Source organism: Lygodium microphyllum, chromosome 7 (assembly GCF_053477565.2).
Source record: "Lygodium microphyllum isolate KBCC chromosome 7, Lygodium_microphyllum_v1.1.10, whole genome shotgun sequence".
Classification (NCBI taxonomy): Eukaryota; Viridiplantae; Streptophyta; class Polypodiopsida; order Schizaeales; family Lygodiaceae; genus Lygodium; species Lygodium microphyllum.
In genome coordinates, this window is record NC_141141.1 from 149,504,034 (window position 1) to 149,525,050 (window position 21,017).

At 42.2% G+C, this 21,017-nt stretch overlaps 1 protein-coding gene across 1 annotated transcript; it reads right to left on the reverse strand.

The window, feature by feature from the left end:
- Window positions 1-17,568: 17,568 nt before the first annotated feature.
- On the reverse strand, window positions 17,569-20,403 carry LOC148034079 (putative glycosyltransferase At3g07620). The gene is made up of 2 exons (XM_087681013.1): window positions 19,415-20,403; window positions 17,569-18,533 (listed from the first exon to the last, which is right to left on the reverse strand). Exons 1-2 carry the CDS (start codon window positions 20,401-20,403, stop codon window positions 18,044-18,046), a joined length of 1,479 nt encoding a protein of 492 aa, XP_087537139.1. The 3' UTR covers window positions 17,569-18,043.
- Window positions 20,404-21,017: the final 614 nt, after the last annotated feature.

Genomic DNA, 21,017 nt, shown 5'->3' on the forward strand with positions numbered 1-21,017 from the left:
ATACATGCTATTGTTTGATGTACGGACTACTTGGAGATAAAAGGAGGAAGAGAGATGTTCAATTGATGACATTGTTGGCTACAATTAGGTGGAGGTGCATCAAGCGGTGGTAGAGGCCAGAAGGTATGATGGCACAAGCTTGGACACAATGAATATGATATTTCTTGTCATTACAAGAATCATATCCTAGAGTGAGGGTTCTAAACAAGTAAGTCCTCATTAGTCATAATAATAAATGACTCAAATATGATACTTATTTAATACTATATTTACATGATCTGAGTGGTGACTTGGTTGGCAAGAGAAACCCAGATTCTCAGCATGTTGATGTGGCTGACTAGAGACTTTCTCACCTATTTGGTCATTGGGTGTGGTTATCATACCATAGATACACGTGTATCCAAGTGCAATAGGCATGGTCAACTCTAACATATCTAATTGAGCCAAATCAACACCATTATTTTACCACAATGAGTCCAACTCCATTATATTATATATTGCTTCATGTATTGACATGAAATTGGTATCATTATCTTTGTCTAGCTTCATATGGAGATCTACATTTGCTATTTTAAGTGTTTTTTGCATAGAGAGATCCTCTAGTATTGGAGGTGCCATTTTGACTAGAACAAATTCACTAAAGTGATAGTTAGTTTGATATTTCTAGATCCCATAATCCTTATTATTAATCTCACAAATAAATTCCTTAATTGTCATCATGGGTTGATTACCATGAGTATAAGAACATTGTAGTAATAGAAAGGAAAAAAAAAAGGCAATCATGACAAAAAGATAATTTATTTGTAATGGAGGACAAGATAATGTATTTGGAAGAGATGAGAATAGCATACTAGAGAATGATCCTAAAACATAGTGACATATCTTTTACAAATCCATGAAAGTCTCAAATATGAATTTGAAGAGGCGAAAGTGTTAGTTTCAAAAATTTGACTTGAACACACTACCTCTCCCCGCCATTGGGGCACCTAACTCACCAATAGCTCGTAGCCTACTAGTAGGTAGTAGTTGATATAAGTCAATTGAGCGAGTAATACAATGAGTTATATTAAACTAATAAATCTTACCCTATTGTATCGAAACAAAAATGTGAAGAAATTATTTTCATTAATCTACATGGCCATTCAAGTAGAGGAGAAGAGAACCCCAAATGAAAACTTATTTTTATTAATCTACACTTGGCCATTTATGTGGAGGAGAAGAGAACCCCAAAAGAAAACAAACTTGAAAAAGAAGGGGAATAAAATGATATATTAAAATTGATGAGAAATCCACCACAACATTTTGGTCATCTTTAAGTTATCCTATCACATCCCAAAACATAATTATGAACACCAATGGTGGCCTAAGGAAAAACAAGTTTTTAATAAAAAAGATATAATCTCATAGTAAGGATTCTCTAATGTATGAAGGGAATTGAAAAAACAAGTGACAATTGTACAATGTTGGTTATACATAAATTTGTATACAAAATCATTGAGAGGAGGATTGATGTTACGAAAACCATGTTATAGCCTTTGCCAAAATTCAGGAAGCATCTACATCAAAATAACATTGTTTACACTAATTAACAATGGCTGTGAGTTTTATTCACCTAGGCCAACCAAGAACAAAATGAACAAACTTAAAGAGAGAGGATAGATTGATGAATTAACATATCTCGATAATCTTAGGTATACTTAATAAAGATGCTTGTAGCAAGGCAAAAATTAGAGCAAACATGAAGTACATAAGAGAAGACTTGTTGATGCTTGCGGATGCATGAAGAAGGATAGATTTGTGTATCTCTAGACTAGTGTGGAGTAATTTGAGCAAAGTAAACATGCTACTTAGTGCTGGTTCATAGCTTGCACAGGGAGTTCTATCTTGGATTGGGCACAATCTATTGCTCTTGGATGTCTCGATTGGAGGCATATTGTGGTCATATTTGAGGTTTACATATAGTACTGCTATAGTAAATCAAAACAAGGATTTTAGGCTAAGAAAAGACTTTTATTGAAGCTTTAGGATAGGGAATTTTGATGGATGTGGGCCGTTTGGTATCGGGCATATTCTTTGCATGGTCACGGCTTGATTTTGAGCCACTAAAAGATAGCTTTATGCTTGATATCTTGTATAGTAAACACCAAATATTTTGAGCTAAATTAAAATGTGATTTCTCTAAGACATAGCCTTAGATCTATAGTTTATAAGTGAATTTATATGATGTACAAGGTTTGAGCTGCTCAAATGTAGTAAATAAAATCTATGTGATGAAATATGAAACCTGATTCAATGAACATGAAAATGTCATGCATTATTTTGTCAATGCCATAGCAAGATAGTAATGTCAAACTTAACACTTGCTTCTATCCCAAATTCTTGCTCCAATTGTATGAGGATGTCTTGATCTCTATATTTTATTGCAATGGCATATACGACATTAGCATAAGCATCAAATACATGTTATAAACAAACTTGGATTTATACTTACACCCATGCCAAATGAACATTGGCAAATAAAGGTTGACAATGTTGCACATTTGTTGAGAAAAAATCAAGCCTCCTCCAAGTGCAATGATGTTGTCATCCTCTCAAGATCACATGTGACACCTTATGTCCTTGTGTGTGTGGTCTAACTTGTATGAAATACCTTGGAGGGCGCAGAGGCTCTTGCTCATGGGATAGAGATAGAAGCTCTTGCTCAGGGTAGAGATAGAGGCTCCTACTTGGGGCAAAGATAGAGGTTCATTCTCCTAGGGATAGCCTTCATAATAACTCATGCTACCAAAGACTCAAAAGTTTCACTCCTCCATTTATGAACTAGATGCTCACTACTACACATAGACAAGAGACGAATCAATTTCAAGAGCACTCATAAGTCCGAATTCCAATTTAGCTTGTAAAGTCCAATATGAGTTGGTTTATCCATATGTCAATCCCTCTGCTTGAGTGATATGACCCAAATCCTATGTGGCTTGAGTTGATGGAAACAAGGCCCTAACATAGATAAGAATCATGAAAATTCATTTTAACATACTATAAGGTCAATTTTCATTGTGATTAAAAAAAAAACTATCTTATAACTGTGGGGTAGTCCCTTGAGGTGCCCTCTCTTTGATGGTGGGGTCCAATCAAGACAATCAACCTCTTGATGGCCACCTCTAATGCATTGTCAAAGAGCATCATGTAGCTCTCTATATCCTTGTCGATCTCTCCTCATGTATCAAGCCCTACCTATGCACAGTGGTTGCGTAACACTATCAACAACCCATCTTTAGAGATGGATGACATGCCATTAGTTTATAAAATGCTTTACAAATAGAGTTTACACATTAGGTTGACATAGATATCCTCCCTATATTATTTTCATCATACTACTACTCATGAAGTTAAAGATAAAGTTTGTAAATGTGACTATAACATTCAGTAAATGGCACACATATCAAATTCACATATCAATGTATATGTATCTGTATGGCTAATGGTAGATAGCATCTCATTGAGGTACATGCTAACATACACACACAAATCCTATGTAGATATCTACTTCCTTTATTCAACAATCTTCATTGTAGATTTATGTATTACTATCTCCTCTCTCTCTTCTTCCCATGTTCCTATCAATCTTTTAGTCCAATCATATGCTTCCACATTTTCCGCACTCTAATATGGTATCAAAGCAGGATTGAAGGGTTGATATTATCACTCCTTGAGTCACCCAAACTATTGAGAATAGCTTGACAGATGGTACTGCACCAAAGGGGGGGAATGGCTACCCCAAATTATCGAGATGATGGTGGACTTCTCCTGCATCATTTTAGACCATGTAGCACTAATGCTTTATCTAAGGTCATTATTTGCAAATAATAAAGATGCAACACGAATGGTTGGCCATCAATGCCCAATAATTTAGAGAGACCACACTATAAGAAATTGGAGGTGTTCATGACGGGCCCCATAAAACTAGTAGCATCTCTTATGCTATGCATATTAAAAATGTTGCACACATGGGATGCCAAATAGTGCCTTATGAATTATGCTTATGCAACTTTTTTTGCGACAAGGTTAGCAATCTTTGTACAAAACAAGAAGTATTGAATAGTATCTTTAGGCTCAAACTTAATCTACTAGAGATGACCATAGAGGGTCATTGCATGCATGGTGAAAAGAGTCTTGTACAACATCTACATCAGAATAGAGTTGAGCATGCATGAGCATTGTCTGACTCCCAAGTTGTAAGCACAACTTCCTCGTAATTGACATGATTCCAATCTTTTGGAATAGGATCATGAATGTGGGGATGAAAAATAGCTCCAAACCATGTACCATAATTGCTTCTACACAAACCATGCTTTCCTGTGATAACACTCCATGTGAGATTGTCAAATCCATGAAGTTTATCATCAATAGAGCAACATGGAGATGCTGTGAAGTTTATCATCAATATAATAACAATGGACACCACCATGCCTATTTGGAATCTATTGCATATCACCTTCACTTTTGATCGGCACTGAAGAGCTATCACCTATGAGTATTTTCCTATGTTAAGGTCAAATATGGCCAAATGTGATATTTCTTCCCCTCGATTTTTCGATCTTGTAGAAGAGCATATAACTTTGGGATCTTCCAATCCATAATAGCTTGAAATTCTATGTTGGCCTTGGAAGATATCTTGACCTTTAAAACATGCATAAAAACAAGGGTAGCCCCCTTTGACTCCCAAAATGTAGCTTGTAGGACTTCCTCCACTTGTCTTGCACCTTTTGCAACTAACTAGAGGAGATGAAAAAAAAATATGCACCAAAAGGATAAGAATGTAGCTTTTCTCCTTCATAAACAACAAAAACCTACAAAAAATGAACACCTTTGCTCCTTTCTTGTTCTTCTCTACTCACCTCATCCTTTTTCCATGCGCAACCCTCCAAATCGCCCTCAAAACTAAAAATGCAGCATGTGTGTCATGTTGACATCTTGTCTTTAGGTCTAACCCTATAGTAATAGACCTTCCTCCAATTGTAAGTACTTTTTGATGTCAACTAGGCCATGCTTTTCCACCACTGGTTCTCAAGCCTTAGATTCTTCATTGCTACTCCTTGGAGACTGCATTGAAGAATATTCTTCTTTCATTACCATGTCAGAATCTCCTACCACAAGAACTTTTCTTAAATTCCTTTTAGTGTGCTGATTCCATTGGCTTCTCCTATGGATAGCATCATTATAGCCATATATGTTGTCCAACTTCATCAACTTCCCTTTCAAAACCATTTGAATGATGAACATTCTCCACTCCACTATGTTGTAAATTATCTTTGGTTACCATCTCTCCTTAACTTTTCTTACAACTTGATAGGTTCCCTTCCTATCTAGCAAGGAAGTAGAGATGTAACTCTATGATGGGATACCTCTCTACTCTTGGGCTGAAGCTTGTGTTCTTGCAAACAAACAATATCAAGGTTATTGGATAAAATCCATCTCTAAAGTATGCTATACTTGGCATCACCATTGATGCCCTTAACATTTAGAGTTTGTAGCTTAATGTTGCATAGCTCCTCCATTATTGTCTGCTTTTTTCTGGTTATCTTTTTTCAATCCTTTATCACATCTCTCTAGTACTTCTTGATTAGTGATCTAGCTCCTTTCGTTGTGCTTGTTTCTTGTGAGGGTGTGTAATAGAAAAGGAACATGAACACAAAAAGAAAAGGAGAAGAGAGGAGATAGCGGGAATGAAAGAGAAATCTACACTAGATCTAGAAAGAATGTTGAATACAATAATTATGGTTTGATTAGTCCCTACATGAAGCATTGGAGATAGTTGGTGATAGTGACAGAGATGGAGTATGCAGCCAATAGGTGCTATGCATGATGAAGAATGCCAAAATGCAAGTATGAAACTATAAAGGAGGAAAAATGAATGATCTCCCTAAACTTGGACCACTTATATATAATTGAAATGTCCCTAAACTGGTAGATAAGAAACTTGGGTCACTAAACTTGGCAGTTGACCAACACTAGTAGTAATAAATGCTAAAAAATGCTAGCATACTTAGGGAAAAATGTCGATAGGAGTAGAAAACATAAATCTCATCCTATAAGGATGGTAGAGAATGATAGATGCTTGTTAAAGCCAAGAAATCCATGCTCTAAAATAGAGTTGCCTCCTTTGTGAAGGCACATGATAGACACATGAGAGATCCCAATGTCCTCTGTGGCTCTAATTGAGGCTCACAAGCAAAATATGTTAGTGCATGACAAACATGACTATCACCCCCCTCTAGGATCCTAAATGTGGCTAAAAGCTAAAAAAGGTGCAAATCCAAGGGTGACAAGAGAGTGCCAATCACAATGAAGTCGTGCCCATGAAGAAGCTCCTCATAATCTTGGGAATCCCCCTTTGAAACACTACAAGCCAAGAATTCCATAGCTACATCATTGATGCCATCTCTCTTTTTGAAAGAGGAGGAAGATACAAATACCACTAATAGGAACCAAAATAATTTATCAATAGTGACAAGACCCTTAGATGGATGAATATGATGTAGCAAATCTCCTTATGGAGTCATATGACTCAAAGCAATGCTATCAATAAACCAAGGCCTCTAAAAGACAAAGCATCAACTGAAGAAGGCTCCTCCAACAATAGATATGAAGGAACATAGACTCATGGGTAACAACTAGTGTAGAGGTAGAGGAAGGCTCAAATGATTTAGCTCCATCCTTTGCTCTTGAATGAAGGTGAGGGTACTTCTTCCAACATTTCTTTTTGAGGCGTGTCCCCTTTCCAGACTTGGAATCTCGAATTCTTTGAATTTGTGTCCAAGCCTAAAGAACTCCTGTTCCTCCTTCTTGTGCTTGGACTTTGATTTCTCCTTCTTCTTCTTGCCCCCTCATGTACTTACTATGAAAGCCTTTGTGGAGCTAGATCCATCATTGGTTCCTACCTCTCTAAGTTGCTCGTCATGCTCTAAGACAAGTAGGGCTAGCTCCGCCCATAGAAGAATCCCTTAGGCCCTCAATGTAAGAAGCCTAGTGTAGGAGATGTCGTAATTTGGAGATGACATTTGAGTCAAGAGAATCATTGGCATATCCTCTAAAGATATCATCTTGCCAAGGGATGCAAGCTCATCCCTCATATCCTCCAACTTGTCAATGTGAGCCATAATGGAAGGAGAGTCATCAATACTAAGCGTTTGAAGTTCCTTCTCCAAGGTAACTTGGTGGGAAAATGTATTTTGATGATACAAAGAATTAAGTTTTATCCACATATCTACCATTTCCTATAAGCACCATACATGCACTAGGATAGAATCTTGTAGGGTCATGAAGGGGAAGGATCAAGCTCTAGCGTTGATCTAATCCCATAGGGTTGAACGATCCATCATCGATCCCATGCATGGATCCTCTATAGGATATAGAATAGGGTGGCTAATGAACTCCCAAAGTTTGAAGGTGCCAATAATACACTCCACCTTAGCATGAACAAAGCAAATAAATTAATCCATCTAGCTAGCCTTCTTTGGGCAAAGAAGGGAGAACGAACGCTTTCATTGATGGTCATCATTGTATCTATCGTTGTTTGTAAGCTCCATACATGTAGTAGGATAGAATCATGTAATATGCTCATAAAGTGGAAGGATCAAGCTCTAGAGTTGATCTAATCCCATAGGGTTGAATGATCCATCATTGATCCCATGGAGGTATCCTCCACAAGACAAAGAATAGGGTGACTAACAAACTCCCAAATATTGAAGGTGTCAAGAATACACTCCACCTTGCAAGAACAAAGCAAATAAATTAATCCATCTAGGTAACCTTATTTGGGCAAATAAGGGAGAACAAACACTTTTACTGATGGTGCCATTGTAGGCATCCTAGGGCCAAAAGGAGGGGCTCTTTTGGAGACATGAAGAGAAGGGAGAGGAGATGGCTATTTGAATTTGTGTGACCTAGCAAGAGAGTGTTGGGGGTAAAGGCGCCTCCGCCGTGCCGCCCCGTGTATTACTACACTGACAGTACCCGCCACTGCACACTGCAGGTGGCGGGCGCCCGTCACGTCACTTTATTCTTTATTCTTTTAGTGACAGTTTGAATAAAGGAAGGCCCGGTCACACATTGTGACTGTTGGAGTTCCCATTTCTTGTCTCTCTCTTTCTTGCTCTTGCTCTCCCGCCATAGCTCGCGTGCAAGCTTCGATCCTTCTCACCTTTCAACTGGTATCAGAGCTTGGCATTCTCTTGCTCGAGCTCGACTCGGTGCTTCCCGACCTTCGCATCGACTCGCTTCACGCATTGGGTCTCCATCCCGGCAGCCATAGCCGACCTCTTGAGCTCCCGACTCTCCCCGGCTTCCCGAGCTCCATCCTGGCCTTCTTGAGCTTCATCAGGGCCTTGCCCTTGAGGTATTGCTTCAGCATTTGCAGGCATTTGAGTGTATTCTCAGATTGAAACAGGGCAGGAACAAAGGGCAGCCACTCTTCTTGAGCTCCATAGCTCATATCTTCCCTCCCCTTTGCATTGGGCCTTCATGGCTTGGTATGTGCCTACCTTGGGCCATCATTGAGCCCCCCATTACCCCCTTTTCAGCCCATGTGGAGCAACAGCAAGTTCAGCACCAACAGGGCAGATTGCATCATTTTTTTCCAGGCTGTGAGCACTCATCTACTTCAGCTCCACACTTGGCCATTGCTTCTTGCTCTCTACCTTGATCAAGAGGGCTATAGACTTCATGTTTGATGTCATTCAAGCTTTGGGTATTGGTCTTGATCTTTCGGGGCTGATTTCTTCAGATTTCAGACTGTCATAAACTGTCATAACAGGCTGAAAACAGGGCAGCACCATTGGCATTAGCATTTGTTGCTTATACTCCATTCCGGTTGTGCTATTTGATGCCCGTATGCGGTCTACATGATGCCTAGTGCCTTGGGAATGTATGCACATGATTATGCCATGATTTTGGCTTGAAATATTGGCTGATTTGGGACTGTTATTTACTATTATACAGTGCTGGAAACAGGGCAGCCACACTTGGCATTGGCATTTAATGCTTATACTCTACTCCGGTTACCTTGTTTGATGCCCGTATGCGGTCTACTTCCTACCCGGATGTATTGGGGATGTATGCATTTGGTTTGACCATGATTTTGGCTTGAATTTGGGGCTGAAATCTACTGTTTAGAACAGTAAATACATGCTGGAATAACAGTGGGCTGAAGGTACTTTACATGCTTTGGCACTTACCTACCGATACCGGATGTATGCTTTGAGCTTTGGCATGATATCTCTGACATTTGGGGACGACTTGGAGCATATGTATGAGATTATGGGATGCTTTTGAGCTTCGCATTAGCTCCGTCTTCACTGGCATTTGGACCGACTCGGCATGCTCGTGGACCGCCTATGCCTCATGTCTCTGCTTGACAGTTAGGCTTTTGCATTACATGCTTTGGTTCGTGACATATGCTATTTGGTTCGTGTATGCCATACCGACATTTGGAGCTTGGATTTGGATGTATTTGAGCATTCCCGGCTTACTTGATCACTGATCTTGGTTGCTATTTGGATGTCATTGAGTTGACCGAGAGCTTATTTGGGCTTATGTATTGCTTCATGGTTAATACGACCGGTGCTTCATGTATGTCATGCTCTCTCGGATGCGCTTGATGCATTGACATGGTCACTTATCACTGGTGCTTTCTCTTGGGTTGTTTGAGCTTTTGAGCTCGCTTTGTACGCCTTTTGTGCCAGTGGGAGCATTTTACATGCTTTCTTGACCTTTGACAGTTGCATGCTATTGGAGCACTTACATGTATTTGAAGCAGTTTATGTCTTGAGCAGCTACATACACATTGAGACTTTGGGATCATACTCCGATCTTTATGGATATGCATTGATGTACTCTTGGTTCACAGGATGCTTATGAGCTGAGTCTCATATTTGGATCTTTCTCTTTGAGCAGATACCTATTTGTGTTAGGTTTTGGCAGTTACAGGAACACTTTGCCTAGAGTGTCTGGGGGTGTGCCTTTCACTGGCAGATGTTATTTTGACATGCTTGGTGTTGAGCTCATGTTCTTTTCACTGTCATTGGCCTTGCTTATGTCCGTTTCATGCCGGCTTTGGACCTAGCATTGTTTGCTTGACATTGGATCCTATTTTGGGACAGTTTGCTCTCTAGACTGCATACCTGCAATTTATTACAGCAAGCAGTTATTGGTGGACTGAGGTGTACTTTTCATGCTGAAATATCCTGATTTGGTGTACCGCACCTAGTACTAAGTGGGCAGCAACTTTTGGCACACTTTGCTCACCCTTTGGACCCCGTTTTGGTCATTTTTGGGCAGTTTCTGCAGTAAAACAGCAAGCAGTTTTGGACTGTTTGGGCATTTCCAGCCTGCATAATGGCGTCATCTTCGCATGATAGTGCCATCTTTAACATTACAAAGTTGGATGGTACCAACTACTCTTACTGGAAGAGTCAAATATGGCAGGTTTTGGTGCAGAAATCTCAGATTAAGCCACTTCGGTTGAGTGGGGAGCAGCCTGAAACTATGGACATTGACGACTGGCTTGAACTTGATGAGCTATGCAAGTCCACGATTGTATTGTCTCTCACTGAACAGGTACATTATAATGTATTTGAGGAAGCACAGAGTGCATGGGATCTATGGAATAAGATCAAGAATCTTTATGATAAGAAAAGCCCGGCGAGTTAGATGTACTGGTTGAAGCAGCTTATGGATCTGCGCATGAAGGATAATGCGACTATGTCTGCTCACTTGAGCCAGTTCCATGCTATACTGAAGAACCTGACTTCGCAGGATATCACCTTTGGAGAGGAAGTAACTCCTCTTTTCTTGCTTGGAACTCTGAATGAGTCATGGGATGTATTCCGCACTGCTCTTTGTGCCTCTAGTGCTACTCTAAAATTGGCAGATGTTGAGAGTGCTCTTCTTCAGGAAGAGGTGAATCGCAAAAACTTGGATGCCTCTCGTGGTAGTCATGCTTTGACAGTTAGAGGCAGGAATGACAGGTATGACCGTGGTAATGGCCGAGGCCGTGACTCGCAGAAGGGTCGGTCTAAATCTTGTGGTGGCAAGTCGCGTAGTAAGTCGCGTGGACGCAATGCAAATGTCACTTGTCATCATTGTGGGAAAAAGGGCCATATTAGACCACAGTGTCATGAGTTGCGCAATGAGAAGCGCAAGGATAAGGGGAAAGATAAAGTGCAGGAGAAGTCCTCTGATCGCAGCATAGTACCTGCGAAGTCCAACGTCAAGATTGAGGAAATTAATGTCACGCAGACTGAAGAGTCCGATGGTGGTGATGAGTTTATACTTGCAGCTAGTTCTTCTGATGCTTCACACTTGACTGAGACACCTAGTATGTATGCACAGTGCTGGTTATTGGATTCAGGTGCGTCCTTCCATGTGACGCCTTACCGTGAGTGGTTTCACTCTTACCGTACTGTATCTGGATCAGTCAAACTTGGAGATGACAGGTCTCTTGATATTGTGGGCTGTGGAGATATTCAGTTGCAGTTTTCCACTGGCAGTTCCTTTTTGCTCAGGGATGTACGTCATGTACCTGCGCTTACGCGTAGTCTTATGTCTGCAGGACAGTTGGATGATGCAGGATTTCATGTCTGTTTTGGGGATTCTACCTGGAAGATTACCAAAGGCAGACTTGTGCTTGCTAGAGGCGCCAAGGCTGGCAGCCTCTATCCTCTTGTTGTATCTGGGTCTTCTGTAGACCATGTTTTGGCAGTGGGCTCTATCCCACATGTATCACTTTGGCATGCCCGTTTGGGACATATGTCTTTGAAAGGAATGAAAATGTTATCTGGTTTGCAGTATCTTCCGCCTTTGGATTATGCATGTTTTGACTCGTGTGATCATTGTCTTTATGGTAAGCAGAATAGGTCTACGCATAAGAAATCGGGTAGGCCACGCATGAGTGAGCCCTTGGCATTGGTGCATTCCGATGTTTGTGGGCCTATGCCTTGCATGTCTATGGGTGGCGCGAAGTACTTCGTTACCTTCATTGATGATTTTTCTAGGAAAGTGTGGGCTTATCCCATAAAGCAGAAGTCCGATGTCTTGGCAGTTTTTCAGAGATGGCTTGCTCTTGTTGAGAACCAGACTGGGTATAGGCTGAAATGCCTTAGGACAGATAATGGGGGAGAATATGTCTCGCATGCTTTTGAGCAGTTTTGTGATGACAGGGGTATTAAGCGTCAGTTGACCGCCCCTTACACCCCACCCTAGAATGGTTTGGCTGAGCGCATGAACAGGACTATTCAGGAGCGTGTGCGCTCTATGCTTAGCCATGCAGGCCTACCCCCGAGTTTTTGGGCTGAGGCATTTAGTACGTCAGTGCATGTCATAAACCGATCGCCTTCCAGTGGATTGGATTTCCAGGTTGCAGAGGAACTTTGGGCTGGTAAGCCACCCTCTTATGCGCATCTCCGTGTCTTTGGATGTGAGGCATTCTGCCATGTGCCCAAGGACAAGAGGAGTAAATTGGATCCAAAGAGCATTAAATGCATATTCCTTGGCTATGGTGAGTCAGGAGAGATGGGCTATCGCCTATGGGATCCGCAGGCGCGGAAAATAGTACGCAGCCATGATGTCGTCTTCCATGAAGACAAGATGCACAGGCAGCCTGAGAAGGTGGTTGAGATCCGCAGAGTGATCTTTCAGGAGGAGCCTAAAGCTCCAGCACAGCCAGTAGTACAGCCTGCAGCAGTTCCTCCACAGGGCCAGGATGTTGGACAGGTAGTTAGACAGGCAGCAGAGCCTGCGGTGAGACGGTCTGCTAGAGATAGACGTCCACCTGACAGATTTCAGCCCTCTATGCATTATGTTTTGGTTACAGATGCAGGAGAGCCTTTCACTTATGATGAGGCTATGCGCAGGGGTGACAGTCACTCCTGGGAGAGGGCTATGCAGTCTGAGATAGACTCCCTGCATAAGAATGAGACTTGGGATTTGGTTGCCTTGCCTAAGGGCAAGAAGGCTTTGCCATGCAAGTGGGTGTACAAGCTGAAAAGTACCCCTGGACACCCCAAGCCGGCATACAAGGCTAGACTGGTAGCAAAGGGTTTTAAGCAGGAACATGGTGTGGACTTTGATGAGGTCTTCTCTCCTGTGGTTAAGATGACCACCCTGCGCTTAGTCTTGGCTTTGGTTGCACAGCTTGACTTAGATCTATATCAGATGGATGTCAAGACGGCTTTTCTACATGGGGACTTGCATGATGAGATCTATATGGATCAGCCTAAGGGCTTTGCAGAACCTGGCAGGGAGCACCTAGTGTGCAAGTTGAAGAAGAGCTTGTATGGCTTGAAGCAGGCACCTAGGGAATGGTATCATAAGTTTGATGCCTTTATGCAGTCACAGGGCTACAGCAGGAGTGCTATGGATCCGTGTCTTTACACGAAGAAAGCCCGTGATGGCAGTTTGCTTATCTTGGTACTCTATGTTGATGATATGCTGATAGTAGGGAAAGCTCATGATGAGCTAGATGCTCTTAAATCTCAGCTAAAGAAGAGCTTTGAGATGAAGGATTTGGGACATGCCTCACATATACTTGGGATGCGCATTAAGCGCGATAGGCATCAGGGACTTTTGTATCTCTCACAGCGGGAGTACATTCATAAAGTCCTTGAGCGCTTCCGCATGCAGGACGTAAAGCCTATTGGCTGTCCATTACCTTCTTATGTGAAGGTATCACAGGCCGATTGTCCGCAGACGGATGAGCAGAGGGCCGAGATGGCCAAGATCCCTTATGCATCAGCCGTGGGCAGTTTGATGTATGCCATGATAGCCACTCGTCCAGATATTGCACATGCAGTTGGTGTTGTGGCACGCTATATGGCTACACCTGGCAGCAGACATTGGGATGCCGTGAAGGGTATCATGAGGTACCTGAAGGGCACAGCAGATATGTGTATTTGCTATGGCAGCCAGGATACAGGGGTCGTGGGGTACACTGACTCCGATTATGCAGGACATGCAGATAGTAGGAAGTCCACTTCTGGCTATGTATTCACCTATGCTGGAGGGGCTATCTCTTGGATGTCCAGGGTTCAGAAGTGTACGGCTTTGTCTACCACTGAGGCCGAGTATGTTGCAGCCACTGAGGCTTGCAAGGAGGCCATATGGTTAGGCCGTCTAGTTGCTGACCTTGGGATTGATGCTACACCTACACTGCATTCGGATTCTATGAGTGCCATTCAGTTGGCTAAGAATCCGGTCTTCCATGCGAAGACGAAACACATTGAGGTGAGGTATCACTTCATACGTGGTGTCGTGGAGGACAGGTCTGTTGACCTTGTCAAGATCTCCACTGACGAGAATCCTGCAGATTTGCTCACGAAGAGCCTCACTACTGAGCGCTTTGCCTTCCTCAGGAGGTTGATGGGCGTTGGATGAGATGTCACCTTTCCTCACCTATGTACATTTGTACTGTCTTTTCTTTTTCTTTTCTCTCTCACTAGGGCAGATTCGCCTTTAAGTGGGAGGTTGTTGGGGGTAAAGGCGCCTCCGCCGTGCCGCCCCGTGTATTACTACACTGACAGTACCCGCCACTGCACACTGCAGGTGGCGGGCGCCTGTCACGTCACTTTATTCTTTATTCTTTTAGTGACAGTTTGAATAAAGGAAGGCCCGGTCACACATTGTGACTGTTGGAGTTCCCATTTCTTGTCTCTCTCTTTCTTGCTCTTGCTCTCCCGCCATAGCTCGCGTGCAAGCTTCGATCCTTCTCACCTTTCAGAGAGGGTTCCCATTTAGAAAGGGGCTTTGACATCTGATCTTCGTGATGAACATACTGCCTCTTAGAGGAAGTATGAATAGACAACTCATATAAGTTATGAAAGCATTAGAACCAGTGATAATTCATATTTTTACACTTGGTAACACACTAAATCTGCTACAATTGGCTGTAGAAGAGCCCAAACAGAGATAATAATTAGCTATACGTGCACGAAAACAATTGTAGATGTCCTGCCTTTATCGAAAGTTTTCAATAGCAAGGTGGTCTTTTCTGAAAGAAACCTTAGTGTCATCACTTAACCTCTAATACCATGTGAAAGTGCGCAATGAAAGAGAGATACAAACATCATAGAAAAGGAGAAGAGAAGAAAGAGAAATTTGCACTGAATTTGGAAAGAATGTTGAAAAATGACTAATCAATCTCTTTACGCAACCCAAAGCATCAATGAGGGCATTAGATCAAGATGGAAAATGATGACATCACTTGAGACGATGCTGAAGATGGTCATGGAGGCAAAGTGTGTAACCAACATCACCTTGTGAATGACAGAGATACTGAGAGAGATAGAGTATGCAACTAGCAGCCCCTTGCAAATGACCAAGAACACCAAACTTCAAGTGTGCCGAGAAGTGTGCACCTACAAAAAAGGAGAAATAATGAATGATGTGTCCCATAGTGAGACCACCTATATGTAGCTAAAATGTCCCTAAACTAGTAGTTTGACAAGGTGGGCCATTAAATGTGGCAATTGGTTAGTTAAATTTGACTAACCAATAGTAGTAAATGCCAAAAATGCTAACGTGGATGAGAAAAAAATACTAACAAGGGTAAATAGGGTATGTTCCATCCCATAATTGCTGTAGAGGCTGAAATTGCTTGGCAAAACAAAGAAATGCACACTAATTTGACCAAGAAAAGAAATGCATGCACTAAATAGAGCTATCTTCTCCATCAAAGCACATGTTAGACATGTGAGAGCTCCTAATTAATATCTTGGTCAATAAGGGTCACATGTAGGAGATGACAGTGCATGACAAACATGACAGCTAATAGTTCTGGTGGAAGCCCTCCCCACTTGTACGAGCGATGAGCTAATCCAACTGTCCCATCCTATGGGCTAAAAAATAGGTAATTTGGAATTTGACATTGATTTGTGGATGTTCTTGATCAAACTATCCTATCCTACAAGCTAAAAAGTAGGTGATTTGGAATTTGATATTGATTTGTGGATATTCTTGATCAAGTTGCTCAATCAAGTTTGTTAATGCTCATGAAGGCATTATCTCTTCCTTTGCTATGATTTGGAATAGTGAATTTATTCTAGAAATTACAAATGGGTGGCAGATGAGCCCTATTGCTATTTGGGACTTCACTCCTTTGCTTGGGACTATTGTTTCTAATTTTCTTAACGATGTTCTGCCATCCATATTCTTCTATTTATTGGCACTTACCATTATCAATTGGATCCCCTTCAATGCTTTTGGGATTCTTGATCACTTGGGCCCATGTTTTCCTCCCTTCTTGTGGCCCATTCTACTCCATTTCTTCCTTGGTACCAGAAATAGAGCCCCCACTTGTTGCAATTGAAGCACAACCCTACAAACTTACTCTAATTGAGATTGAATTGGAGCTCTCTAGCTATAGGAACCTCCATTACCAATGCATATGGTTTCTCCACCTTTGTATTCCACAAAAGGCAGATTCCATTATGAAATGAACTCGCCAAAGGTCGGATGTATAGCAAGCAGAGCCCCTTTGGGAGATCGGGTAGTGAGTTCTAGAGGTGTACCAAGAGGTTTGGGATTTTCATCTAGACTAGGTTTTCTTTTTTTAGATTCTCTCTCCCTAGTTCCATAGGCTCCCATGGCATTGCATACACAAGATCCATCCCCTAGAAGTATATGCCTTATGCTAATATTTTTTACACTACTTCCTTCTTGTTGAAAGCCACCCTCAAAGAAGCCTCTTCCATCATAGTAGATCTAATTCACATTGCCTTCTCCCTGTAGGATTATGTTGAACCAAGAGGTTGCCTCCATGGGGTTAGGCAATTTGCCTACAAAGAACACGAGGGCTGCTTTTGAGTTGAAGCTAAGCACATTTGCATTGACCTTCTCTACATCCAAAATAGAGATCAAAGAAAGAGCTCAAAAGTTAGCTCACACAAGATTGAGGTTCTATTTATTTTACATGTTATACACATAAGGTTTCCTTGTTGGGTAGCCCTAAACCTCGATCCCTCTCATGTCTAGTCATCTTGTTGTTAGATGCCCATAGCCTTCCAAATTTGACATAATGGATGGATAGAGTTACCTATGGATCTTCATGCTTTGTAGGCCTTTTTTTAAAAATACAGATAAGAAGTTTTTAACTCTAGTTACATAGTGCAAAACCTTGTCTAACTCATGATATTTACAAAGCAATGCAATCATGTTCACATAAACATAAATATTGTGAGAAAGAAATGTAAAATTATACGATGCAATACTTCAATACACATTTAGATCCAAATAATGTAGTCAATGCAAGAAGTAATAAGTTTATGTCATAGAAATTGTGGTATCTTTTGATGGAGTAACATTATGGCCTTGAACTATGCACCATTATAACATATACTACAAACCTTGAACTGTGTACCTAAATAAGGCTATTACACTCGTATCGCTCCATTTGTAAAGAGATTGCAAGTTTAACAACAATCAATACACATTTAGCCCATATATTCTTGACCCTTCATATTGACCTCCTTCCAAGAAGGCATCAACATCAACAACTATGTTTGCATTCACCGAAGATAGAAAGAGGCTAAGGATTAGATCTTGAGCTCATGAATTTAGGTAACACTTTATAATTTCTTTAGTACAAGCTTTTCCCTCTATTTTGGCTCCTACGCAAAGTTCGGGCTTGTTTAGTCTTGAATAGAGAGCCTAATGAATGTGATAGCTTACATAATGGATGCACCAATCATGAGAGTATATATAGTGTGTTAATGGAATCCCTAGGCCTACTAACGCCATGAACAGGTTGCCACGGGGCACCCAACACCCTTAGATTTTAATACCCAGCTGATCAACGTCATTGATCCCGTTCATAAGGTTTTAAAAGTGTTGCGAAGTTGGATTAAACCCCGAGGCCTAGCCTTAGCTTCAATATTACTATATTGGACAACACACGCTGGCTTCCACTCGAGCTAGCTAGCTGCAGTTTGTGTCGATGCAATCAATCTTGTTGTGTATACACCACTCAAACGGCAAAATGTAACTGGCTCACTCAGATCGGAAAAGGGCGTGCAACTCCTCTTCTCAACCAAAGTTGGTACATGGTCATCAAGAATGCATCATACCCAGATGGTTGTGCCTGCCATTGGAAATGTTCCCTTACCTTGCAAACATTCTCATGTAATTCAGCGTATTGTTTGTGTGTGACCGATAATAGGATCTGTTTAAGGGAAGCAATATCAGCGTGACCGATGATGACAGCTATCTTCTTCCAGTTCAGAACATTTGCAAAAGGAAGATCGTAATGGTCAGAGATGATCACGGGAACGCATCCAAAATGGATAGCGTCGGCGATACGAGCTGTATTCACCTCGTAACCTTTGACATGAAGGCAGAACTTACTCCGCTGGAAGGCTTCTTCATAGGAGCCACGGACATTTCCGCCATGGATGTCCATATCGGAGTCATTTCCCCAAAGCTTTACCAGGCGCTCACGCACGCGAGAGTTCTGAGCCCTTCCTGCAAAGAACGCGAGCCTACTCCTGCAGCACGTTGCAAAACACCAGCAGTCCATCACGATCACGTGTCAATATTGTAATGCGGCCGAATCAACAATAACCTGATTAGTAATACCTAATATCACCGGGAAGAATTTAGAGAATATTTGAGACTCGAGCAAATACTATAACCCATCAAAGCTACCAGTCAATATACTCCACAATCAGTTTTGTAACGACCATACAAGCTGAATAAATGGTAGATGGACTAAGACAGATAACCCCTGAATGTCTGCCTAATTATCCACTCAGATCACAACCTTATTCAGCTCCTATTATCACTTCTAGATCTGTGCATGTGCATAAACAACAAGGTCGTACTGATCACAAATGCACAGTTAGGGCCGATGAAATGAGTGAGATAGGGATGATCACAAGAGTTCTTGGAAAATTCACCTTGCAATCCCGGCATTGTCAATTATGACAAACATCCTAAGATTCACCGAGGGAGGGACCACGTGCCTAGCTAGGTGCAGCTGGGGGACACGGGGTTGCTTGCCTGAGGTAATGGGGCTGGTGGCCCTGTGCCCCCAACCATACTTGGTTAGATATGCAGTGCCTCCCGAGGAAAAAAAAAGCTCGGGATGTTCCACACTATGGGGAAAACTAAGGGAAAAGAGCCCATTTCCCTAATTAGGCCCGATGGCCCCCTTCCCCAACTGCACCTCGTTAGGTATGTGGTGTCTCCTTACGAGAAAGAAGCTCATGAGGGGAAAACAAGGGAAATGAGCCCCTTTCCTGCGCGGGACATATGTGGTGCCTCCCGAGGAGAAGGTCATGATGTGGAACAAGACAAGGTAAAAGAGCCCCTTTTTCCGCCACAGGGGAAAGCGTCAAAAACTTGTTGTGATCGAGCTGGAGAGTACCTGTAGTGAGGAGGAGGAATTGTCGTGAGGTTCAGGGAGCTGCGAGGCCACACCTGCGGCATGGCAACGTCCTTGTGCGCACTGTACGTTCTGAGATAGTAATTCGATGAACACACCACCTGGACAGCGTTCTTCTGCAAGGATGGGCTCATGGAGGCTGCTGCTGCCCCCACAGAGTGACAGCATACATAAAAATGGTCGGCCCCTTGTGTCCTGTTCCAGTATGTGTACCTCATGCTGACATTGTGCACATACTCTGCAACGAATCTCGCGATCCGGTCCTCCGTCTTTACCCTGGGGTCGTTTCTGAGGACATTGACAGAGAAGGGCAAGAAGAAGAAGTGTGCTTCAGAGGGGTCCAGTGTAACGAAGGAGCTCTGCAGAAGAACAATCTTGAAGATGTGCTCGCTGAAGTAGTTGCCAAGGCTGAGATCGTAAGGGTTAGAGTGGGGGAGGAATGCCTTTGCGAAACGGTCATACTGAAGGTCATGATGAGCAGCTTGTAAATTGTATGCCTCGGGATAGATGAATACCCGGAACTGCTTCAGCATGCTCTCAAAATCCTGCTGAAAAGCTTGCCAATCGCGATAGAGACCCTGATCACGTGTGATATCGTATTGATGATGATGATGGGAGCTGGCCGAGATGCTTGCATTAGAGTCCTGGTGCTGCGCCTTCTGTGCTGCGCGATCATTGTTGATCTGTATGGCGGTTGAGTACTGCTGTTCATCTGGCGTGCATGAGACGTGAGCATCGCTGATATTAATGCTTTGGATTAAATTGCTTTGGCGACGATGATCAGATGATGGCTTAAAGCTGGTATTATTGAATGTCGGCCTCTGCGGCAGTAGTTGGCGACGGTGACGATCATCATAATTATGATTAGTATCTTCATCGAAGGAGAAGTGGCTCCAGCCGATGAGGAGCAGGAGGCCCAAGGCTGCGGCTATGGCGACTGCAACAAAGGAGCTGTAATTAGCGAGCATCATTGTCATCATCATCATCATTAGTACTGATTCATCATCACTTAATAATTTAATTAGCTTCCTTCCATTCATCACATCTACTGATCAAGGGCGTAGTGTGTGCCGGCCGAGTAGCGTGTGCTGCTGGTGTTTTCTGGTTGTCTTTTGTGTTATGCGAGATCCCCGAACTTCGAAGCCTTGATTGGAGAAAGGTTAATACTGTGAATTCCAACTTTCAAAATTCACACTGCAGCTTAAAACAATGGCACTCCTCGTTTTCAGAAAAACATACCGAGTACGTCATTTCACACGATGGCACTCCAAACAACTAGTTGGCTTTCACCTCCGGGCCGCGCTTCATGCAGCCCTTTTATAAAGTCTGTCTTTTCGTAAGCAAAACAAAGCAATTGCGCCACTGCGCAGCTAGCATAGTTGCTTCCCTTTGCTCACACAAGACATAAAATAGAAAACGTGCTTCGTATACAATGAATAATGTATGTGATTCATTATTAGATATTGAATATGGATTGCACACGAGTTGTACAATTCTTGTATGAAACGCATCATTGTGAAGCTCATAAAATTATGGCTCAGTAACTCCATGTTTTTTTGTTAGCAATATCTAAAATGGCAATGCT